At 42.9% G+C, this 25850-nt stretch overlaps 1 protein-coding gene across 3 annotated transcripts in view; it reads right to left on the bottom strand.

Moving 5' to 3' along the window:
* Nucleotides 1-25850, bottom strand: part of SPTLC2 (serine palmitoyltransferase long chain base subunit 2) — a 138184-nt gene that overhangs the window by 63293 nt on the left and 49041 nt on the right. For all 3 annotated transcript variants that reach the window (XM_053283134.1, XM_053283133.1, XM_053283135.1), the window contains exons 3-9: nt 24483-24637; nt 19132-19280; nt 18281-18405; nt 16663-16756; nt 10964-11069; nt 9459-9678; nt 4625-4751 (exon numbers count right to left, since the gene is read on the bottom strand). In XM_053283134.1, coding sequence (XP_053139109.1) covers nt 4625-4751; nt 9459-9678; nt 10964-11069; nt 16663-16756; nt 18281-18405; nt 19132-19280; nt 24483-24637 — 976 coding nt within the window. The remainder of the gene's footprint in view (nt 1-4624; nt 4752-9458; nt 9679-10963; nt 11070-16662; nt 16757-18280; nt 18406-19131; nt 19281-24482; nt 24638-25850) is intronic.

Raw genomic sequence — 25850 nt, 5'->3', positions numbered from 1 at the left:
GAAGCCCACAGGCAAGAGATGAGGACATGCCCTCTTTCCTGTTGCTGCTCCACTGCAACTAGAATTTAGAGTCATTTTGCCCTTTAGGCTCAAGGTAGCCTAGAGCCATCCATACCACATTCCTTCTATGTGAAAATGATGAGGGAATGGCATCTCTGATAAAATGGTAGCAGCCCTACTTTTGACACAAAATTATTCTGCTCTGGTTGCTGATCTTCAGCTAATCAGTATTTGAGGCATTATTTCCCCCCACAATTTCAACCCATAAGCATTAAATTTTGGGAGGAAAAGACTTTGAAATCACTTAATGTAAATTGTACCACCACAAACTTTAATAATTTTGCTCCAGTACCTGACGCTGGAATACAAAATTCACTCTATCGCTGGAATATCGCTCCCTGTTGAGATAAGAGCCTTCACATCTCTGGCAACTTTGAACAAAGCACTGAAGACATATTTGTTCATCCAGGCTTTTAATTAGATTTATAATTTTAATACTTGTAATGTTGGGTTTTAAATAATTTAAACATGAATGATTTTAATGTTTAAATGACTTTAGTTGCAAACCACCCAGAGACGCAGGTTTTGGGCAGTACAGAAATATGTTAAATAAAATAAATAAAATATGGACCAAAAAGAAATTCACCCACTTTGTTCAGTGCTGCTCCATCCAAGCAGGTTCCAATAAAGCCAATTATTTTTACATAGCCCCATTTCAGCCACTTTCTATATCCACCAGATTTTGACAGCCTGAAATGCAAGCACTTAGTCAAAGTCCATTCGCAGAGCTTATTTGTTTGTTTATTATTTGATTTATATTCCACCCTTCCAAAAATGGCTCAGGGCTGTTTAGATCAAAATAAAAACACAATTAAAACCAACACTAAATAAATTAAAATAATTAACATTAAAATCATTTAAAACAAACATTACAAATTTAAAATAATAAGTCTAATTAAAAGCCTGGGTGAATAAATGTGTCTTCAGTGCCTTTTTAAAAGCTGCCAGAGATAAGGAGGGTCTTATTTCAACAAGGAGTGCATTCCAAAGTCCAGGGGTGATCTTAACAGGTGGTGGGACGCATAGTGAAGAAGATGTTCTTTTAAACACCCAGGGCCTAAGTTGTTTAGGGCTTTATAGGTAATAATATATATCCTTGCAGAGAAGTAACTAGTTATTTATGTAGCTTTATAAACAAGGTGTTCATTCCATACTTATCTTGAGACATCAGAATACAAGTATAAAATAAACAGCTACAATAATCTCCGTACTTAATCTTTTGATCACTGAACAGCTTCTCCAAAAGAAGCATTTTAATTGCAACATCTTGGGATCAAGAATGGCATATTCTTAAACACTGTTCCAGAACAGTGAAATTATTTCTCATGTTTGTTCAATATGTTATCCACAATCGGCTAGAGCCGTAGAAACAGTTTTAACAGACTAAAATAATATAATAATATAATAATGCCCTTATACAAAACTATGGTGCGACCACACTTGGAGTACTGCATACAGTTCTGGTCACCACATCTTAAAAAGGACATTATAGAACTGGAAAAAGTGCAGAAGAGGGCAACCAAGATGATCAGGGGCCTAGAGCACCTTTCTTATGAGGTAAGGCTACACCCCCTGGGGCTTTTTAGTTTAGAAAAAAAGACAACTGCGGGGAGACATGATAGAGGTCTATAAAATCATGCATGGTGTGGAGAAAGTGGAGAGAGAGAAATTCTTTTCCCTCTCACACAACTCTAGAACCAGGGGTCACTCCATGAAATTGATTGCCAGGAGGTCTAGGACCAAGAGACGGAAGTACTTTTTCACACAACTCGTGTTCCACTTGTGGAACTCTCTGCCACAGGATGTGGTGACAGCCAACAACCTGGATGGCTTTAAGAGGGGTTTGGATAACTTCATGGAGAAGAGATCTATCAATGGCTACCAGCTGGAGGGCTGTGGACCATATCCAGCCTCAAAGGCAGGATGCCTCTGAGCACCTGTTGCAGGGGAGTAATGGCAGGAGAGAGGGCACGCCCTCATCTCCTGCCTGTGGCTTCCAGTGGCATCTGGTGGGCCACTGTGTGAAACAGGATGCTGGACTAGATGAGCCTTGGGCCTGATCCAGCAGGGCTGTTCTTATGTTCTTTAAAATGGCATCCCTAATAAAAGGTTGCAGCCCTATGAGCATACTATATTAAGGACAATATCAAAAAACTTGCTCCTGACCAAGCAATCAGGATAATCATAAACAGGAAAGATGGTGGTCTGATATGTGCAGAGCCAAGAGTTATTAACAGCTATAAAGAAAACCAGAGACTTGTCCCTTTTGTGAGGGACAAACTCTCAAATCAGCATGTGGCCATATCAACCTTATTTAATGTATAAACTAATCTACTACCCTCAGGACCCATCACATACATAAGCAGCAAGCACCATCTTCATGGCCTCCCTGAAAAGGCTCCAAAACTGCACAATTTGTAGGAAGGTACAATTTACATAAGAACAGCCCTGCTGGATCAGGCCCAAGGCCCATCCACTCCAGCATCCTGTTTCACACAGTGGCCCACCAGATGCCGCTGGAAGCCTAAAGGCAGGAGTTGAAGCCATGCCCTCCCTCCTGCTGTTACTCCCCTGCCACTGTTATTCAGAGGCATACTGCCTTTGAGGCTGGAGGTGGCCTATAGCGCTCCGATGAGTGGCCAATGATAGACAGACCTCTCCTCCATGAAGTTATCCAAACCCCTCTTAAAATAATCCAGATTGTTGGCTGTCACCACATCTGTTGATTGTGGCTGTAAGCACAGTTTGAAAGTCCAAGCAGTGCAGGCAAGATTTCAACCATTTAATAAACTTTGGTCATGAACCTTATACTTCAAATTCTCCTGTAAATCTTTAGGTTTGTAAATAGTGCTTGCGCCATTATAATCAATACCATAAACCGTAAAATGGCTTTATTTCAGCCCTGATTTATCTCTAGCCATAATTCAAGCCCACCTTATTCAGGCAAGGTTTAGGATTGTGATACAAAATGCTTCTTAAATCCTATCTCACAGTCTTAATAGATTGCACCACATGACCCTATTGAAGCCAATTATTCTTTGCTACATTGTGACTGTTGAACATCATAGTGAATCCTGAGACTGAAAGCCACAATCCTTAGACCTTTAGAACAGGAAGTTTCAAATAAAGTATCAGCAGTACATTTTCCCTGTGACCCCTACTACTAACCTGGTGAATTTTCTATTTTACCAACACTTCTATTCAGACAACTTCCATATTAGAATATTGAATGAAAGGAGTCTGTCTACACCCCCCCCCATGTGTGCAGTTTTGCAAAAACCCTAATGTAGAAAATAGAAATCTGTTCCCACCTTATAGTATCTTGGCAAATCATCAACTTACAGCTTAAGAATAATATGCCTATGGATGCAATCCTGTACACACTGATCTGGGAGTAACTCCCACTAAACCTCAGAGTAGGCATGCTTCAGATTTGCTATCCAGTTCCGAACCTTCCTAGATAGAAGTACAAATGTTTGCAATAGATTACTGTGGAAAACATTCTTTCCTCCATAGAAGATAACAAATTGACTATTGATGTTAAATTGGTAGAGGTACAGCTCTTCAATACACACTGCCACCTTGCGGCCAAACACAACACTTCCAAGAAATCCAACAATACACCTTGTTCTTGAATGTAAAGGCATTTAATTCCAGAATTCCAACACCACAGAGGAACTGGATCCTTTACAAGAGCGAGCCTACACAAAAGCAGGTAGCTATGTAACATGTTCATTAAGTCCAGAACTGCACCTCTACTTTGAAGTGATGCATTATGACACACATGTGCTCAGACATTGATTGATTGATTGATTGATTAAGTGCTGTCAAGTCAGTGTTGACTCTTAGCGACCACATAGATAGAGCTGCTCCAGGATGATCTGTTTTCAACTTGGCCTTTAAGCTCAGACATACACGATCCAAAAGCAGCCCTGCTGGATTAGACCAAGGGCCTAAGTAGTCCAGCATCCCATTTCCCACAGCAGCCAAATAGATGCCTTCGAGATGCTCACAAATAGGAGACAGCAGCATATTCGTCTCCCACTGCTGCTTCCCTGCAGTTGGTATTCAACACATACTGCCTCTGAACCTGGCGATGGCACATAGCCATCAACGGACCTGTCCTCCATGAATTTGACTATTCCTCTTTTCAAGCCAACAGTCACCTAACTGTGCAGTGGGGAAATGCTTGACTAACAAGCAGAAGGTTGCCGGTTCGAATCCCCGCTGGTACTATATTGGGCAGCAGCAATATAGGAAGATGCTGAAAGGCATCATCTCAAACTGCATGGGATGAGACAATGGTAAACCCCTCCTGTATTCTACCAAAGAAAACCACAGGGTTCTGTTGGCGCCAGAAGTCGAAATGGACTCAACACACTTTACCTTTTACCTTTTAAAGCCATCTAAGTGAGCAGCCATCACCACGTCCTGTAGCAGCAAATTCCACAGGTTAATGAATTGCACTCTAAATGCTCCTGTGAGAAGGCATTCCATTATCTGTGCTAAAGCTAGAGCATCTGTCCCCATAAAAGCAAAGCCTATCACAATGCATGAAACTCACCAATTGCTGTGCGATCTTCATCCATAATGCACTTCATTGATACAATGATTTGCTCTGCAACAGGAGGCGATAATGCCGTGGCATATACTGCACTGTGAGAGTGGACACGAAGGTAGTCAATCAGCTCCTGGCAAAGTGAATACAGCAGAATATCAGATACTTCTGCAGCCATTGGCTAGACAGACAGGCTTCAATGGAACAACAGAAGCCAGTAAATAGAAAAACTTCCTTGAAATGAAAGGTGGTATGGGGAGAGAGAATGCACTGATCATTTATACTACAATCCTTGCAGGTTCAGTGGAACTGCACTGATCTAAGTGGATCAACATATTCTAATAGCAACCCATGGATGAAAACTGGATAGGAATCTTGGAATGTTACAAGAGGCAATCATTGTCAACACTAAAATAAAGGCTTTTAAAAAAAATTAATCTTGTCCACAACTCTTCTGCATAGGAGCTATAATTCTTTTTTCATGCTAGTGTTGAAACTACAAAAATGTCATGCTAAAAGGGATTTCCCCCCTGTGTGATTCCCAGTTTTGTTTAATAGAGAAACAAGTTTACACTTATCTGCCTACTGCCACTCTTGTGGCAAACCACCATCCACTGAAACCCCATTTTCCTTATATGCTTTCATATAATGGGGAGAATGGCAGGGGGTGGGACTACAAAGCCTCCAAGGTCCCTCCCAACTGTAACCTTCTATGATAATCTTACTCTTACATTTTTCAACTAGAACTAGACACTACCAATTTATCATGGCACTTACCTATTCTTGCTGACAGTCCTTTGCTGCTGTGCCTAATCCCTGTACCCTTCTCCCCTTCATTTAAGTACTTGCTCTCCTTGACACCTTCCTTATTATTCCAAATCCCTTGTGCCCCCTCTGTCCCAGAATGGATTTTACATCTCTGTTCTTTATTTTATTTATTTATTTATTTGGTTTTTATATTGCCCTTCCGAAATGGCTCAGGGAGGTTTACAATTAAAACAGAAAACATTAAAAACAATTAAAACAGAGATACAAATATAAATACCAATTTAAAACAACTTAAAAACAATTAAACTATCAAAACAATTAAAACCCTCAAAACCAGGTTAACATTAAAACAATTAAAAACTGATTAAAAACCCTGAAAGGCCAGGCCTTTCATCATTACTTATCTCCCCAATTGGCATTACATCCATTCCTTCCAATGGGCAGTCTCAATTTCAACACATATCTAATGATGATAAAGATACAAATTCTTACTGGACATTTATATAATACAGAAGCCAACTACAGTGTTGGCTCCCAACCTTCAGAGATAAAAGGCTGAAGCTGAAAGCCAAGGTGCACAAAGTGTAGATGCACTGAACCTAAGTTGTAAGCAAGAATGTAATGCCAGACAATACCACTTTATAATGTGCAGAAGTCATCACCTTCCATTTCCATACTTTTGGGAGGTTGAGTGGACTTGTAAGAGTCTTAATTCTTCTCTTAAGGGAAGGTTTTTTGATCCTAGAATAATTTTACATCCAATATAGCATTTAAACATAACTCCGTTTTTAATCTCTGGGAGACTCAGTGTTCTCTTTAACAGGGATTCGCAGACACTGACGACTCCCAGCATCTCCAGTTGCAATGGCCTTTGGCTGGGGACTAGGAGTGTGCACGGACCGATTCGGAGGCCATTCTACTGGCCTCCGAACCGGTCCGGACATGGGGTGGTTTTGGTTCGGGAGGGTTTGTGTCGGGGGTTCCATTAAGGGCGGGGGGGGCTTTACTTACCCCTCCCGCCCTTTCCAGTTTTTGCGCCGTAAGTACCATAAAAAATGCGGGCTGCAGGATCCCTCTCCGCCCGCTTCTATTCTCTTTGATGGCTCCGCGCTCGGGCGGGCGGCAGCTGCCGCCACTGAAGCCCCCTCGAAGCTCTTTCGGTACCTTAAATCTCGCCCGGACCGAGTCTGACCACACTCGGGCGGGCGGCAGCGAGATGTCCTTCCGCCCGCCCGCTCCCTTCCCTGCCGTCTGCAAAGTGCAGGAAGCCTTCTGCGCACGCGCGCAGAAGGCTTCCTGCACTTTGCAGACGGCAGGGAAGGGAGCGGGCGGGCGGAAGGACATCTCGCTGCCGCCCGCCCGAGTGTGGTCAGACTTGGTCCGGGCGAGATTTAAGGTACCGAAAGAGCTTCGAGGGGGCTTCTCGAGGGGGCTTCAGTGGCGGCAGCTGCCGCCCGCCCGAGCGCGGAGCCATCAAAGAGAATAGAAGCGGGCGGAGAGGGATCCTGCAGCCCGCATTTTTTATGGTACTTACGGCGCAAAAACTGGAAAGGGCGGGAGGGGTAAGTAAAGCCCCCCCCGCCCTTAATGGAACCCCCCACCCCAGTGCCGAACCGCAACTCCGCGGTTCCGTGCACACCCCTACTGGGGACTATGGGAGTTAAGTCCTGTTACAGGGAACTGGGAAGTCCTGTTACAGGGAACACAGGTCTCAAATTATATACCCATGTTACACATTAGGATCAGTTCCATCCATTCGCTACAAAGAACAGGATAGTTTTAACAGACTGCAGGTTTTGGTTAATGCAGAATACTGCCACTTGCAGAGCACTGTTTTCAAGCAGAACACCAACTCTTGCTTCAGATCTGATTTGTTTACTCAATATAAATATCAGAAGGAGTGCAACATGAGTTATATGAACATATGAAGCTGCCTGATATGGAGTCAGACCACTGGTCCATCTGGGTCAGTAAATGTCTACACTGACTAGCAGCAGCCCTCCAGTCCATGGTTTCATGCAGGAGTCTCTCCCAGCCCTACATGCAGATGCCAGGACCTGAACCTGGGACCTTCTGCATGTACAGCATACACTCTACTACTGTGAGCCTCCAGCTGTTATCTAAAGTGGTACAGCCCAAAACCTTAGTCCTAAGTGAGAACTAGGCATAAGATTCATGTGCGTAGCATGAAGACTGCTAATTTAACAAAAGCATTTCCTTCCTTTCACAGATGTTTTGTTTTTTTACTCTTACCCTCTAATAATTTTTAAAAGTACAAAGCAAAATACAAAACAGTATCAAAATACATCAAATTAGACATCCCCAGAAAGAAGAACATATTTTAAAGGGTGTTTTTAAAAAAAATCAACCATGGCACTGAAGTTTGGGGAGGTGACAAGTGACAAGAGAGCCAGTGTGGTGTAGTGGTTAGAGTGCGGGACTAGGACCGGGAAAACCCGAGATCAAATCCCCATTGAGCCATGACACTTGCTGGGTGACTGTGGGCCAGTCACTTCTCTCTCAGTCTAACCTACTTCACAGGGTGGTTGTGAGGAGAAACTTAAGTATGTAGTAAACCGCTCTGGGCTCCTTGGAGGAAGAGCGGGATATAAAATGTAAAATAAATAAAATAAATAAATTTAAAAAGTGCAACATTTGCCACCTGTTTCACTGGCACTAGCTAACAGATGCTCATGATAATCCCACAACCTTGATTTTAAGGTTTTACATGTGATTTTTATGAAGTTTTATTGTATTTTAACTTTTGTAAACCGCCTTGGGATGCCTTAGGAGAGGCGGTATAAAAACTGAACAAGTGTATATTGTATGGCAATTTTAAGAGCAATGTGTGCACTAGCTGGGGGAACCATCGTGCTATTCCAGCAACTGCAACATGTTGCTTGACTGGAAACATATGATTTCCCAGCACTGGATGCATTAGCTGTGGAAAGATGTTTGGTTCCACCTGTGGCAGAAGTGTCAATTTGGAGATAATGAGAATCCTGCATAATCACTGTATAAGCAAAGCGTAGTCCTAGTATAAGCAGCCCTTCATCTAGAAAGCCTTTAAGCATTTGGAGTTTTGCCTGCAGCTTGGAGTTAGAAGCATTTGAGACAAGAACACAATGCTAGCATGAAGCCAAATAAAGAACTCATTTGCATGCTTGCATGCTGTTGCAAAGACTGCTCCACTGCTTTGCTCGTCAATTATTTCACAGAGTGATTACATACAAGGAAGGGCGAAGTCTAAGTAATTCTGCTTGTCTTCTTTCCATTCCCAGAACAATTTGATGGCTGGGGAGCACATGCAATTTTTACTTCTGGAATTAGACCTTATAAAACCAATCAATTTTCCTTTGATGAATGCACACATCAGAGAGAAGCAACATCATAACCAGTTTCTAAAATAGAGAATGACAATGTCTTGCCATGACAACAGCAGCAGTTAGAGAGAAACTTAGTAAGGTTGTCCTTTGGAGTGGCCTCTTCCCTGGCCAATGGAATGAGGTAGAACTTGATTCTGGGCACACACAAAACAGGGAGAGCCTACTAGAGGCAGGAAGTCAAGCATAGCAGAAATATGGGAGGCCAGGGTATGCAGGCTAGGTGGGTGAGCAGCATCTGTCTTGTGACAGTACTGACTATTTGTTTGAACTGTGTTTGTATTTTTAAGGTGGTTTTTTTTTAGGGTGATCACATTAGCTGTACAACTATCTGAGCTTTCAGATTAATTTTATTTATTCCATGCCCTACATCTGGAATGTCTTTTGTTGGAAGTTGCAATAGGCATGATTTCCAAGTTCCAAGGCCACAGATCAGCGGTAGAGCATCTGCTTGCATGCAGAAAAAATCCCATGTTCAATCCTTGGCATCTTCAGGTAGGGCTGGGACTCCTGCCCGAAACCCTGGAGAGCTGCTACCACTCAGTGTAGACATCACTGAGCTAGGTGGACCAATGGTCTGACTCGGTAAAAGGCAGCTTCCTATGGTCATAAGTTCTAACTTACTGCCATCACAGTCAGATGGCTACTTTTCTTTGATGCTATGTATCTTGCTTCAAAACTATTTTTACCTTCTTGCCTCCAATGTATCCTCCGGCAGCTCCGAAGCTCTTGGTGAACGTCCCCATCATAATATCCACATCCTCAGGATCAAGTCCAAAATACTCCACTACACCCCGGCCATTGGGACCCAGCGCTCCTATACTATGAGCTTCATCCACGTACAGGTACGATTTGTACTTTTTCTTAAGGGCGATCACTTCAGGTAGTCTGACTATGGATCCCTCCATGCTGTTGTAGAAAAGAATGTTGTAGAAAAGCAGCTTGCAAATGCTGGAATCTCTCAATAGCATCTGAATCCCCCTAAAGAGGCCCCCTAATGTTTTCAAGCAATCACACCACATGGCTGTTGGCACACTCATACTGGGCATGGCATTTACATAGAAATTGGCAAATTGTCACACAAGGTAATAAGACACAGTCTCAGTCTCATATGGCTCAACTAGGGAAAGGGAAAGGAAATGGTTAAACTTCCATGAACCCAAGCAGAGGGGGGACTATTCACGCCCTAAAGTGTAAGGAGCCTCTCTCTTATACCACATAGCCTGGGACATGTGGCAAATATTTTAGTGGAATTGTGCATTCAAGAGTGAATGCTGATGTTAATATTACAGTTAATATTTTTCCTGCTGCAAATTATGACAAGAGGCTTCTGGTACTTGTGTCAGGAAGTTGAGGAAAGTTATGGGTCTTCATATTTGCAGCCTCCTAGACAAGCTCTATCATAAGCCAAACATTAAGTGTCCATAATTTTCATGCCATAAAAGAACACTCTGGGTAAATGGTTTGGGACTAGAAATGAGAGCGGTAAAAAGGAGGAGCTGTTTATCAGAAGTGGGGAGCTCTTTATTAGGGTGCAGGCATTGACACCACTCTGCTATTCCTAAACTGGTCTGTAGGTTGCATAAAAGAGTGTGTGTGCACCCCCGCTTGCACACACACTTTTCTCATTCATGCGAGTATACTTATCTTTCCATCTTCCTAGTTTGGTTGGGAGCAATTTAGAGCAACTCCCAAGAAGGGAGGTGCTGCTAGGAATGGTGGAAACAGGGACACAACCCAACTGTGGCTTTATAGGCCCCACTTCAAGAAAACTGCTGCTGAAGTGGCTTACCATGCTCCTCCTCATAGGATACCTCCTGGGATTAAACTCAGCCAGTGTGCATTTAAAAGGTTACCACTGGCTAACAGAGGAAAGTGATGGGACTGAGCAAGTGGGGGCTGATTTGGACACAGGCCTGAGGTTTTCTCATTCCTGATATAGGAAAAAAGGAAGTGGGTCCATCAGTGAGACATGTGAATCACTGTACCTGTGAATTTCACGTTAAGATTTATTACTTGGAGCAACCTGACAAATATGTATGCTCATTATTACTAGGTAAGATTAAAATAATGAAAATGATACAAGTGAAGAAGCTAGAGGTCTATACAAATGTAGTTTTTGTTGCAGTTAAAGTTGGCCTCAAAATGGATACAATATGGTGAGCAGCACCGATAACATAGGAATAGCTTCTACCTGTATATGCCTTCAACAATTATGAGAATTTTTTTCCAGGGTCTGTGCGTGCGAGGTTGCCCATACACAATTGCATCTTTGAGCACTTTCTCCAAGCTCTGCATATCTATACACAAAAAACAACAACACACAATTCCATCAAATAATTTTGAAAAGTGAATAGTAGGAGAAACAGCTAACACATTATTATAGTAGTTGCCTAATTTGAGCAGTAACCCATAGTGACCCATGTGTAAATTGCAATACTCAGTACAGAGGAACTCTGCCCTTCCAAAGCCAAACCTGCAATTACAAATATCAAGTTAAACTTGCCTACTTTCAGCTGCTGCCAGACATCTGGCCATCCCAGATCGACTGTAAATAGAACTTGGGCAGATACAGTAAGGCATGGAGAGGAAAGAGAAACTGTAGCTGGATAAGCAAATGGAATATGGAGAAAGTTTCACTAAAAAGAGGGAGGCTGTGGGGAATTCACTATTTCAGTTAGCATTCAGTGGTTTAATTGTATAAAAGAAAGCTGTTCTTTATGGGAGGAGAAACGCTGAGGGAAGGAAGTTTGATTAACAAATAGTGCCTAAGGTAAACTCAAGCCACATACACCGTTAGAGAGAGAGACACAGAGACAGACAGACAAGATAATCTGCTTCTACCCACAATCAGCATTAGAGTTGTTGCTTGAAGAAAGAGCCAGTCAGTCAACAAGAAAGAAAAGAGAAGATAGAAAAAAAGTCAGCAAGAGGAAAATAAAAGAACCAAGTTCACTAAGGAACCAAGAGGCAGAAGCTGAAGGAGGAACTTCAGAGCTCAAAATCCACTGCCAGAGTTCTGTAAACAGTGAGCAGTGGGAAAGATATTTTATGAAGAGAAGGGGAAGTCCTTCAGGAAACATCAACCAAATTATGTTACTTTATATTTGTTCATTCAATTTATTAGTTCAGTTTCTACCATCTTTCATAAGAGATTCCAAGGTGATTTACAAAAGTTAATACAGTAAAACTCCATAAAAATCACATTTAGAACCTTAAAATCAGTTAAACAATAAAAACCATAACATACACACACATCTCCCTCCCTATACAATAGACAAACTGAAGCAGAAAAGCTGAGAGACTCAGGAGCCCCTAAGGGGTAAAAGCCTGAACAAATTCAAAAGGTCTTTAATTGTTTTTTTAAAAGCAGCCTCAGATGTCAAAGAGCGGACATTCACTGGGAGAGCATTCCAGAGCCTGGGAGCAGCCAGAGAGAAGGCTGCATGCAAGACAATTTATTTTATTTATCTAACATATTTATACACCACACAAACATACCCCACCTCTCTTAACACTGGTACACGGAGCAAAGACTCCTCTGACAACCTTGTTGGGTGGGCAAAAACCCTGGGGAGAAGACAGTCCTTCAGGTATAGGAACATAGGAAGCTGCCATATACTGAGTCAGACAACTGGTCCATCTAGCTCAGTATTGTCTACACAGACTGGCAGCAGCTTTGCCAAGGTTGCAGGCAGGAGTCTCTCTCAGCCCTATCTTGGGAGATGCCAGGGAGGGACCTTGGAAACTTCTGATGCTCTTCCCAGAGCGGCTCCATCCCAAGGGGAATATCTTACAGTGCTCACATGCAGTCTTCCATTCAAATACAACCAGGGCGGACCCTGCTTAGCTAAGGGGACAAGTCATGCTTGCTACCACAAGACCAGTTCTCTTCTCCATGATCAAATTACCTTATGAAGGTATCCATGACCCAAACCGTTAAGGGCTTTAAAAGTGATAACCAGCACCTTGAATTGGATCCGGAAACAAGTTGGCAAATTTAGACTACTCAGGTATCCTAATTTCTTAAGTACAGCATCCACTGAAGCACATCTGGAAGCCCTGTGCTGACATATGAATCCCTCCCACTAATCACCATGAGGACAGGGCTTGAAGACACAAGTACTGTATTCAGGGCAAGATTTTCCCTGTGATACAGAACACTAGTCTTCCAGAATTTCTCCTCAGTACAGAGTTTGTCTTATTAGACAAACATTATGCCAATCACAAGGGGGAGAGAAGGGTAGCTCAGATTATATCAGGGCAGTGATAAGAGCTTTTGAAGGGCTTTTTCCACGAACACTGTACATCATGGGTGGGCAAACCTGACCCTCCAGCTGTTGTTGAACTCCTATCTTCCCCAGCCACAATAATTCAGGGGGGGGGGCAGCTGGAGGACCAAGTTTGCCCACTCCTGCTGTATGTGGTTACAGCATCCATGGAATTAGAATGCCTGAAAAGGACTTCTACGGTGACTGTTGTGTGTTCAGAAAGAGAAGGCTGGACTGAAACACAAGATCCTGAAGCCTCGCTCTGAGTCTGACCAAAGAGAGGAGCTGAGGATTAGAATGGAATTAGTTTGGATGCAGTTTATTGTGAAAGCTGCAAAGGTAAGAGAGCAGCAATTTGGCTTGAATGTTAATTTGGAGAGAGCTAATCAACAGCTAAGCAATTACCTATGCCTGGTTATTGTTCCGCAACTAGCAGCAGCAACTGCATCTTTCTCTTGTAAATAAGGTTGGTTTTAATTCATTAATCCTGGTCTCTCACTGCCTCACTTGTGTCCATGTCAATTACCAGGTTTACTGGTGGGGCTCTTCTGGAGTGGTTCTGTCATTGGAAAAGATAGATGTACAGTGTAACAGCAGGTATGGTTTGGGTATTTTTCACCTCTAAGGTGGTCTTTTTGAAAAGCATATTTTGGCTAGTGGTCCTTGAGGCCTTTAATGAACAAGGGCTAGACATTTAATTTCTATGGAGAAAGCAACAATTTCCCCGCTTTGCATTAATTCTGAATCTAAGCTAGAAAAACTAGGTCAGGATGACAGTAACATTCTAAAATAAAGCCGATAGCCACTGAATGTTAATTCGATAGAGGGAACAGATAGGCCTAGAGGCAGCTGGAGTAGTTGGGAGGATAAATAAAGACAAAAAAGGCCAAGAGAAAACTGGGTATATGCAGAAGAGGCAGGCAAAGATGAATAATAAAGAAATAATTCCAAAGAGAGAGCAACTAGTACTGGCAATGGTAAGATCGGAGAGCAGTGCAAACAGTAGAAAGATTGAGAGTAAAGATCCCAGAAGTTTCAATGGCAAGGTAAAAACAACACCGTGATAGGCATGGAGACAGTGGGGGCCTGGGCCACCCATGAAACAGAGGAGACTGCAATTCCTGAGGGAGCTGGGCTGGCCTGTTCAGAAGAGGGCGGTAAAGGTGGAGCCGCCACAGATTTTGGAGCCACTGAAGTTCACTCAAATGGCAGAGCTCTTGGTTCAGCACCTGGGGAGTCTGAAGCAGAGGGTAAGCCCTATGGGGAATCCATGTCAGACACGCTGCGCAGGGCCTTTCCCCTAAACAGCCCACAGTCTAGCAGTCCTGTTTTAGCGTGCCTGTCTGGTAAACTTCTAGCAGTGCACACAGGACTGAGTAACATGGGCTTTCCCAAAGCAAAAAAAGACACAACTGGTGCCCCTCCAAGGAAGGAAACTTTGTCTGGCAGCATGAGCAACACTTGAAAGTAACATTTGTGGCTGTAAACTGAGGGAAAACACAGCCAAGGCTTCCCCTGAGAGGAAGAGGCCGGGGGTGGGTGGGTGTCGAACCAAGAGAAAAGGAACATGTAAAAAAGAGAGAGGACAATAGATGGGAGGAGAGGCAGAATAATTAAAAAACTGTAGAGGAAGGTATTATCTGTGTCTCCCCTTCTAGGAAGCACGAAGAAGCAGAACACACTATGGAAAAACTCTCCAACTCTGTTTCTCTGTTGGCAGATAACAAAAAAACTGAGGTGGTAAGGTTGGTCAGCTGACCTTCTAGGTACTGGAAGGCAGGGATAGCCAATCAGGAGCAAAAAAGAGAAAGCTTGCAGAACTCCTGACTAGGCCTTTGCTCTCCATCTGAAGCCCATCTGTGTGATCGACAGAGGCCACTGAGAAGAACCAGGAGATCCGCACTCCGGAAGCCAAGGCTGGATTAGCCATAATGTATAACACTGAACTGCTCTATTTCTTCCATATTCCACTTCCCACTCACTGAAGAATCTAATGCCACATTTATAGAACATGTCCTCAGTTTCATTATGCAAATATTAAAAAGTCAGGCATCTGGCACAGCTTGACACCAAGAAGAGAAGCTTTTATTTATGAAGTAGTTACAGAGAAGAATCGGAAAGTGTTCAGGCTGGTTCTTAATGCCTCTTAAATGGGGTCTTTGGCAAAAGCTAAAGCTTCAATGCCCTCAACAACTTCCAGTTCAATCCCTGTTCCTGGTACACTGCTCTTTCCCGTTTCCATCGATAGCACTGTTTTCCTATTTCGTGTTCATTTCAAATTACATCTTCAATTACCACTAGAAAGAGGAATATCTGCATCGAGAGAAGCTCTTGAAGATATACAGTAGAGTCTAATTTGCAGCCACCCTAAATACAAGAACACCAGACATCATTTATTTGATCCTTGCGTCAAGGGCTGCTGTAGAGTTCAAACCAAAGCGTGCCTTCAGCTGGGGGCAGGAATTCCTACATATTGCCACTGTTATTATTACTCACTACACAGTGCTCAAATTCCTCAAGACTAGCTGAGGGCAGCAATTTCACTTTTATTTTGCCTGCTTGAGGTCAGAGCTTGGATGATTGTCTTGAAATTCTGGCTGAAAGTTTATATATTTAGGTCAGCTGATGCGTTATTGTCCCATCTCCCTGCTGATGACCACAACAGCTCCTGAGCAACTCCGATTACCTGAGTTCACCATACTGGGTTGGCATCTGCTTTCCTCCCCCAGTCGGGGTATAATTCTGCAGTTGCCCTAATAAAGCAAAGGCTTTGGGATATATCCTTTCAAGATCTCTCTGTCCTTGCTCGTACATCCTGTTCACCAGATCTCTTTGACATTCCATATGAAAATGCTTACCTCAGCAGTCCTTATGCAGTCAAGTATTGAAGTGTCTTTACTTGGGCAAGATTGAATGTACCCACAAGTTCTGCAGGGAAGATATGTGCGGATTCCTATGTATTTGAGCATTTGTCCATGAGATGGTTAGGAAGTGGAGTCTGTGGAGCATATTTTGTTGCTCTGGAACTTCTACACTGGAGCCAGCCAGCAACTGATTATTCCTATACTGACTGCACTGCCAGGTAGATTTACTCTACTGATAAAGTTCCAAGGGTGATCTTAGACATCACTAAATTCCTGTCAGTTACTGTAAGAATGAAGAAACAATTTGTGAACTGATGTACACAGTAGGACCGTTTTGTCGGGTGAGGGTTACTTTGGGTCATTTGATGTCTTGTATATATGAAATATATTTTTGGTATTCTACTGCCACATCTTGTGTCGTAGACATGACTGATTTTGTTTTTAAAACTTCTGGTCTATTTACCACAATAAATTGACTGACTTTTATTTCCATTCTGCAAACAGGGAAAGAGACCAAGATAGAAAACCAAAAGCATTCAAGGGCAGTATGAATTACACAACAGCTACTGCACTGTGCTAATGAAGTATGTAGCTGTTAAACATCTAAATTTTGGGTTGAATTTTAAGGGTTCAACGCAATGACTGCTCCATACTCTCCAGCCTTTGAATGTGTCTGCCGCAGAAACACTCCATTCTTAGAACATACACTGGATACTATGTCAAGTTGTGCATCATTCAACCACCTGGGCAATACTCACTGTTGTGTTTGAAGATTCGAATTGTTGCTCCTGAAAGTCTTGCCCCTAATACTAGAGAGGCGTGATTCAACTCGTCACTCACTATTAGACAGCCCTAAATGAAGAGACAGAAGTGGGAAATAAAGAGAATATTATAGACATAATATTATAGACAGCTTAGACAACTAAGCTGACTTAGTTCAAGAAAATTGCCTCTTGGGTGAAAAATTAAAAGCTTGTAGGCCTTCCAGAGTCTTATTTTTTTCTCCAGTACCCAATTTTGGCTCCTGGCCACAATGTGCAAAAGCAATAGCTGATGTTGCAAAACAATACATGACAACATTTTGGTCAATTCTGGTACATCAGGTCAGGTGGAGATGCACCCAATTTATTGTGCTGTCTATTTTCACCCATTGCTCTCATTGCATTAGAAGATGGACAGGCAGAGCAACATTTTAAATTACTGTTAAACCTACTGTCAAACTATTTTTGTGCTTTTATAGTGTTTTTAGAGTTGTTGCCTGTTTGCTCTAAATGTGTTTCTTTAATTATGAGCCACCTTGGGCATGCATTTGCAGGACAGGCAAGATAAAAGTCTCTAAAATAAATTTTCTACTGTGGAAGACCAAGACTGATCTTGCATAACTGTGTTCCACTATCACACCAAGTCCAAATATCCCAATAAATCAGTTGGATGATAGAATATTGATGCATACATTAAATTTTGGATAGTTTTCTAAATGTGAATTTATAACACTTGTCCTAGGACTAAGGCGTGTTTCGCAACAAGCGGTAAGGAGCATTATAAAATTTTGAAGAGAAATCTCATTGTATAAATATACAACCAAGGAAAAAATGGGAAGTTCTTGAATATTTAAATAAATGTGGATGAAATGGGTTTTAAAAAGAATTCTATATGCAAATACAAGTTTGGAAGGCATGAAAAGAACACAATAAGTCAGCAAAGTTCATAATGTCGCATTGATGCCATGGCTTTGGAGTAAATACACTCTTGCATAGAGCCTTTGGGCATTTGCTCCTTTGTGGACTATTTGCCCGAGTATTTTGCATTCTTTTTTGCAACCATGGGCTGCTCAGCCATGAAACACTGTCATTTATTTTGAGCGATGAAATGGAAGAGGAACAAGGTAGGCAACAGTAATAATTATGATTAGCAACTATAGCGATGCTCATGCAAGCCTTCATTGCAGCCACTAGAGCCCCAGCAAAAGCCATTCCCGAGGACCCCATGGCAACGGCACTGAATATGGCACAGGTAGCTGCAGGGTGAATGTCCAGAAACTGGACAGAGACATCTTCTGTGAACAGAGCTAAGGTGTCTTAGTCTGCTTTCTGGGCACCCCCTCCTCCATCCACATGCACCACATTCAATGCCCTAAGGCCTGACACGTATTTGTCCCAATGCAGCTTGAAAAGCTAAGAAAGTAGTCTCCACGTATTCATACATGCAACATTCTCTCTCACACTTGTTTAACATTTCCAAGAAACAGTATTTTCAGATGAGGGATGCATGGTCTACTGGAATTACAGTTGCTGGCCTCCTCAAATAATTGAGAAGCTACACAAGAAGCTTGTGAAAACAAGACTTGGTCAGTCTTCTCCCTGAAGTCATCCATACCTTGCCAACCAAAGCAGGAATGTTCATCGAGTTAGTTGCAAATCCCATCCCATATGCCATTGCAGACTCCACACCAAGGAATCTGGCCAATAATGACTCCAGCTCCTCATGTTTGTCCACGTTACCTGCATGCAAGATAGTACATTAGCTCGAAATGTATGAGAAACTAACTGTGCTGTTAAACAGGGCTTTACACATTCCAGGCACCAGGGAGAAATGGTACATAGAAATTTAACTGTGGTGTCTAGGCTAGGATATTCAGAAACAGAGTTACCTAATCAAATCTTTATTTGTCCCAGGCAGTCCTGTTTCTGTTCCCAGTGAAGGGGATAAAAAGTCCATTTACCCTCTCCCTCCACCATGCCCATCACTAAGTCTGGCTTCCAAATTTGGGGGCTGACTCCTCACTCCAAAGAAAATGTGCTGAGGCCTCCAGTAAGAATTAGTCTACTGTTGAGCAACATTTATATTGGAGTTATTTATCTAACACCATCCATGTAAATGCACTTTGTAGAAAAAGAGGGGTCAAGTCTCTGCCCAGAGGGACTCCAAATCTAAGATATCAACACAAAAGAGTCAACAGAGGACGGAAAGAAATGGAGATATGGGGTAAACAGGGGAAGAATGTGATTATTTCATTTACACATAAGTGAGTTTGGCTACAGTAAGGTATGGAATTGTGCCAAAGGTGTCATGGAAAAATTGCAATTTGATGGACATGCAAGCTGTATAGAGAATATGCTTAAACACTTAGGACAAAGCTTTAGTAACTATCATACAATGTTTTGTGAAGACTAGGTGAATAGAAACATGTATAGTCCACAAACAGACATACCCCAATATGAACTTACCCATTTCTTGTCTAGTGCTGCACATCCCAACTCCATACTGTGAGAGAACTTTAGCTACTGCCTCTATGCAATGCCCGGTGTTCTGTGCAAATCCAAGATAGTTGTAGGACCCCATGTTTATTACATCCTTTATCACTTTCCCTGTGTACCTTTATTTAAAAAAAAAAGATTGTTAAGACATGGAGAGTCTCATCAATAGCACGTATTTAAACTGCTGTCAAAGACTGCAACCAGCCTATGACTTTCGAGTTTAAGGCCTTGTGTGCACCGAGCACAGCTCTCTGAGACCCTGGAAACCCAAACACAGCCACTTTGTGCTACTGCTTTGTGCAAACTGCTATTTAAGTCCCCCAAAGTTTAAAAGCCATACAGTGACATAAGAAAAGCCCTGCTGGATCAGGCCCAAGATCCATCTAGTCCAGCATACTGTTTCACACAATGGCCCACTAGATGCCTCTGGGAAGCCCACAGGAAAGAGCTGAGGGCATGCCCTCTCTCCTACTGCTACTCCCCTGCAACTGGTATTGAGAGGCAACTTGCCTCCAAGGCTGGAGGTGGCCTATAGCCCTCAGACAGACCTGTCCTCCATGAATTTATCTAAACCTTGTCCAGCTTGTGGCAGAGAATTCCATAGGCTGATTATACACTGTGTCAAAAAGTATTTCCTTTTGTCGGTCCTACATTTCTTGACAATCAGTTTCATGGGATGACCCCAAGTTCTAGTGTTTTGTGAGAGGTAGAAACATTTCTCTCTATCAACTTTCTCCACACCATGCATTATTTTATAGACCTCTATCATGTTCACCCTCAGTCTTTTTTCTAAACTAAAAAGCCCCAGATATTATAGCCTTGCTTTGTAAGGAAGGTGCTCTACATCCCTAATCATCTTGGTTGCCCTCTTCTGCACCTTTTCCAGTTCCACAGTGTCCTTCTTAAGATATGGTGACCAGAACTACACATAGTACTCCCGATGTGGCTGCACCATAGTTTTGTATAAGGGCATTATAATATTAGCCGTTTTATTTTCAATCCCCTCCCTAATGCTGTCTGGCATGGGATTGGCCTTTTTTCATAGCTGCCACACATTGAGTCGACACTTTCAATGAGCTGTCCATCACAACCCCAAGATCCCTCTCCTGGTCAGTCACTGACTGCTTCAGACCTCATCAGCATATATGTGAGGTTGGCGTTTTTTGCCCCAATATGCATCACTAACTTGTTAACATTGAACCACATTTGCCATCTTTGTTGTCCACTCCCCCAGTTTGGAGAAATCTTTTTGGAGCACCTTCGAATCTCTTTTGGATTTCACTACCCTAAAGAGTATGGAATCATCTGCAAAACTGGCCACCTTGCTGCTTACTCCAACGTCTAGATCATTTATGAAGAAGTTAAAGAGTGCTGGTCCAAGTACTGATCCCTGGGGAACCCTTCTTATTTCCCTCCTTTTAGAGAACTCAATTTAACACAAAGGAATGGCTACCAGGAACAAAAAACATCAAAAACCCTTTGGTCACAAAGGACTAGCTTGATAATTCATTAGATGGTATAATTATCTATTTCCTGAATGTATATACTATTGTCCCACAAATTTTGCTTAAAGTGGTACAAAGAAATGAAACAAAAAAGCTGAACACACAATTTTAAAAGATTGGATAACATGATCTGCAATGTTAGGAGGACACAAAAGGAGCAGCACCCTCACAGCAAGGGTTGGTCTGAGCTTAGCCACTGTGCTGCTGAGCAGCCAATTGTGTACACGGGGTGGGGGTAAGCTAATTTCATGGCTGTTCCCTCCCTCCAAAAGTACTTTGTCACTTCAGAAATGTGTCTCTGTGAGCTGTGCAACCCTCAGGGATATGTCTCTGAAGCCAACAAGTTCTTTTGGAGGGAAGGAACAGCCATGAAAACAGCTCCCCCTCCCGCTGTGTACATGATTGGCTGCTCAGCAGCACAGTGACTGAGCTCAGAACAACCCTTGCCATGAGTGAGGGTGCTGCTCCTTTTCTGTCCTCCTAACACTGCAGAACATGTCAGCCACTGAAAGTATATCACTCATATAACAATAGCAGTAAGATCATCTCACACAGCAGCAGCCATTCCCAATAGATCAATTCAGGCATAAAGTAAGAAGTAAAGTTGTGCCGTCAAGTTGGTGTTGACTCCGGGCAAACACAGAGCCATGTGGAGTATTTTAAAAAGAATGCTTTCATGAGCTGGCAGAAAACTGCTAATGAGGGGCTAGATGGGCCTCTAGGGGGAGAGCATATCTTAAGTTAGGTGGTACCACTAAGCAAGCCCTGTTGTGGGTCACCTCAAATTGTACTTTGGATGGCAATGGAACCCAGAGCAGGACCACTCCTGCCAGCTCAAGGATCTCAGTGCTTGGGCAGATTCATCTCGGAGGAGGCAGTCCCTTAAGCTATCCTGACTCCAAACCACTTCGGGCTTTAAAGGTAATAACCAAGACTCTGAACTGTACTCCAAAACAAACTGGGGACAACTGTAGATAGTACAAGGGAGTCGCATGGTATGTAAAACTAGCTCCAGACATTTGTGTAGCTCAGGGGTGCACAATTCCGGCCCTAGTGGGCCAGAACCAACCGTGACTTGCTGCGCAGAACCGAGGTCATAGGAGCATAGGAAGCTGCCATATACTGAGTCAGACCATTGGTCTATCTAGCTCAGTATTGTCTTCACAGACTGGCAGCAGCTTCTCTAAGTTAGTTAGTTATAAGTTTATTCGGTCATTGACCAGCAAACAGCTTCTCTAAGGTTGTAGGCAGGAATCTCTCTAAGCCCTATCTTGGAGAAGCCAGGGAAAGAAATTGAAACCTTCTGCTTTTCCCAGAGCAGCTCTATCCCCTGAGGGGAATATCTTACAGTGCTCATACTTCTAGTCAACTTCCATCACATTAATTACTACATTTAAAAAATGAATTTAAAATATTAATTTAAAAAGTGAGGAGGCAGAGGGTTGGCATCTAGGAGTAAGGCGAAGGGAAAGAGGCTCCAGTTCAGTAAGTAGACTCCAGTCCAGGGGCAGGAGCCATCTGGTTTCAAGCCGCTGGCTGCACTGAGCTGCCACTGCTCATCTGCAGGAATGGGCAAGAGCTCTTAATGACTCCTGCTGTTGCTGCAGAACATTCTTTCCTGGGGGGCCAGCAAAAAAAGTCCCTGGGGGGCCAGATCCAGCCCCTGGGTTTTTTGTGCAGGCTTTTTGTGATCATTCTCAGCAATTGCAAAGTTTCTGAACAATTTCAGCAGCAGTCCCATGTACAGTAGTCAAGCCATGAAGGTTTCAAATGCTGAAGAAGCTGAAACCAATAGGTTTGTACAAATAATGTTCTCAGCTTCCATTTGGCTAACTCAGAAAGGCTGCTTTCATAGTTATGATTCTTAGCTATCAACTAAGAATTGTCTGCATCTTCCAAAATAATTTATTTTATTCAGGCAAGCTATATAAAATTAGGCGGTCTGTGGATTAGCAGATGTTCTTTTAACGCCTTCTTAAGAATTAAAAAATAGTGGCGAAGGCATTTCACAAACAGCTTGCCATTTCTCTCTGGGGATTCCAAGCCTTCCCTGCTCGCCCCGCCCACCGCCCGCCCCCAAACAACTTTATAGATCAAATACTTGTCACTTCCTCAAGCAGGATATCCTCCAGTCAAACAAAGGAAGTGCATCTGGAAGCCAGTTAACTGGTGTGATAAGCAACAAGACACTTAAGCTATTTCCTTCTAAAAACATGTGGACCATACAACTGCATGATTAGCATGACAATGGCACAAGGCACTGCTAATAGTTTTGCGGGCAGGAATGCACGCTCTAACTTCAGTTTGAGTTTGCTTCTGAAGGACCTGCCAATTTGTTTCGTTTCTTATTTCTTATGTCAGTCAGTCAGTCCTTTATTGCGTTCATAGACCAGTACATAGTTAAAACATACATACTTACAAAAAACCCTCAACATAATAAAACAGACAGATTATAACACAATACTGACAGGTTAAAATTAAGGCAGTTGTGGTGAACTCCTGATAGATCTTACTAAAAACCTTACTGAGCAGATTAAATTAACAAGTCATAAGACATGGTATGCTGATGCCACTAAAAACCTGGACTGTACACACTCTCTCTCTCTCTCTCTCTCTCTCTCTCTCGAAAAGGATAGCAGATTTTACTTTTGGACTGTGACTAAAGCCCTGTTCAGACATTATGTTGTCTGGTTGTACTGATGTCTGTACGCTTGTATATGTGTGAATCTGTACCTGCATTCACTTTAAAAGTCCATCAAATGCATGGTACAAATAGAAAGTGTACTGCCGTACCAGTGTTTAGCATAATGTGCGAATAACTGTACCAGCGTACAGACCTGTACTAGAGTATACTGTACTCTCATCATAGGAGTGTTGAACATAATGTGTGAATAGGGCTTATATTAGCCTTGCTCAAGGGGATACTGAACCCTCTATAAAATGAGCAGTACATAAAAGTCCAGACTTTGGAAAGCAGATGCTGTACATTTCAAAGTGAAGCATTTCTAACAGAAGTGCTCGTGAACATGTTTAAGGCTAGAAAATCAGAGACCCAAGTCCCATGCAATGACAGGCACAAACAACACTGCAGGAGTAGTTTAGGGCATACTTTGATAGGAGCTGGAGAACAAGTAGATCTAGCTTCATTATCAAGTCAATCCTGCATTCCTTCCTGAAGCAGGAATAATTTAATAGATTAGAGGCAAACCCACTTCAAGGCAAAGCAGGCTACATAATGTGAACTCGAGCAGTGTTCCCTCCAAGGCATGTGCGTGTGTGCACACGCAAAGGTTTTGGATGTCTGCTCAGTTAATTTCAGATCCCGCTCAGGCTGAATCAGGAAGACCCCATTCTGAGTGTGCATGTGTGTGCTGATACTGCCACCCAGAACAAAACTCATTCTGCACACAGATGGAAAAAATTAGAGGGAACACTGAACTAGAGTGGTACCACCTCATCCTTTTGACTTCATGCCTGGCATGTTTGCCATCACGAAACCAGATGCTTTTTTGGTACAGGTGATCTAATAGCTAATCTCCACCAGCTGTTCTGCAGGAGCAGCAGCAGTGAATTGTAATATGTGGCATGACAGCCTAGAAAGGGTAGGGAAGGACAGGGCTTGGCACAGAGCTCAGCAATGGGCTGCAATCCTACAGCACAGATGAACAAGAGTCTTGTTTGCTTGGGTCAGCTCTAACGCAGTTAAAGTTACATATCCTTACTACAGAGGATGCAGTCCAGCTTTTAAAACATCCCTGTTTGCAATATCCTCTAAACGTTAGATACCTGACAAAATTCTGAAAAGCTTTTACTCACGTGAACGTCCAATTGTAGTCATGGGAAACCCGCTCCAGCATGTCTACTTTGGCTCCGGGTACGCTGCAGATTGGTCTGTTCCAGCTGTCTCTAATACGCATGTAGAGGTTCCTCGTGTAGAAATTCTCAAAATCCTGGTACAAAGGAACAAAGTCCTGAAAACACATAAAAAGCCATTAAAGCAATGGGAAAGCCTAGAAGATGATCCTCCCCTGAACTTAGGGAAAGTGATCAAATATACTCGATTTAACAGTGCTATTGCTTCTTCTCTCTGTATATCTCACACCAAGTGCTCGGAACAGTGCAACTCTCCCACACCCACTGATCCTATAAACCTCAGAGGCTGCATCTCCATGGCTCCTACATTCCCCCAGAGATGTGGGGTATTTTTTAAAGAATTGGATAATTTCCTGTAAAAGTGTCCTCTCCTGGGCATCTTGCTCATTTGCATAAAATTAGCATACTTTTGCTCAGAATATTTTACTGTGCAAGTTTTCCTGATTTTGCCCTAAACAGAATGTGAACCAATTCGGCATGTTATCTGTAGGGATTGGCTGGCAGACAGCCAATTCAGCAGCGGGGGGGGGGTACTTTTAAGGAGCAGGGAGGGTGCCCTTACCCTCCCCCACCGCATTTCCCCCATCAGCACTGTGCCAAAAATCGCTGGCATGGGGTGGCGGCGTACCCTCTTGCCGCCTCAGTTAGTATCAGACCAGAAGTGGCTGGAGCATGCACACACACACACGGGGTGGCAAAAGTGTATGCTGCCACCCCGCGCCAGTGGTTTTGGGCACAGCACTAGTGAAGGAAACATGGCAGGGGAGGGTAAGAGCACCCTCCCTACTCCTTAGAAGGTAACTCCCCTGACGCCAAAACGCCAGACTGGTTCGGAGGTCTGGAAAAGGAACTCCAAACCAGTTTGTGCACATCCTTAGTTATCCGACCTATATATTCAGTAAAAAAATAAACACAAAAAACCAGCATATTACCCTTTCCTTTAAAACGCAATAAAAGCTATTTTCGTTCTCATTCTCTCGATCTCTCTCTCACACACAGATAGGATAATCACCTAAAAAGACATCCAGACTAACACTGCACAAGTGCAATGAACAATGATGCACACACAAAAGGTGGTTGCACAGATGGCCGCACACTACTCCGATAGCCGAGAATGTGGATTATCTGCAAGCTCTGCAGATGATAGCACAAGTCAAGGAGCACAGTGGCAAAAGTGGGTACTTTACTAAATGTAAAGAGGACTAAACTAATAGCGGGTACATCAGATCGGAAGTGGCTGGAGCACGCACGCATGGGCTAGCAACCAGCCTCAGAACTCTTAGTGAAAACCTTCAAGTGCTGGACAGCTTC

Source organism: Hemicordylus capensis, chromosome 1 (assembly GCF_027244095.1).
Source record: "Hemicordylus capensis ecotype Gifberg chromosome 1, rHemCap1.1.pri, whole genome shotgun sequence".
NCBI classification, from domain to species: Eukaryota; Metazoa; Chordata; class Lepidosauria; order Squamata; family Cordylidae; genus Hemicordylus; species Hemicordylus capensis.
Note: the sequence above shows the minus strand (reverse complement) of the source record. Positions and strands in the feature narration are given on the sequence as shown.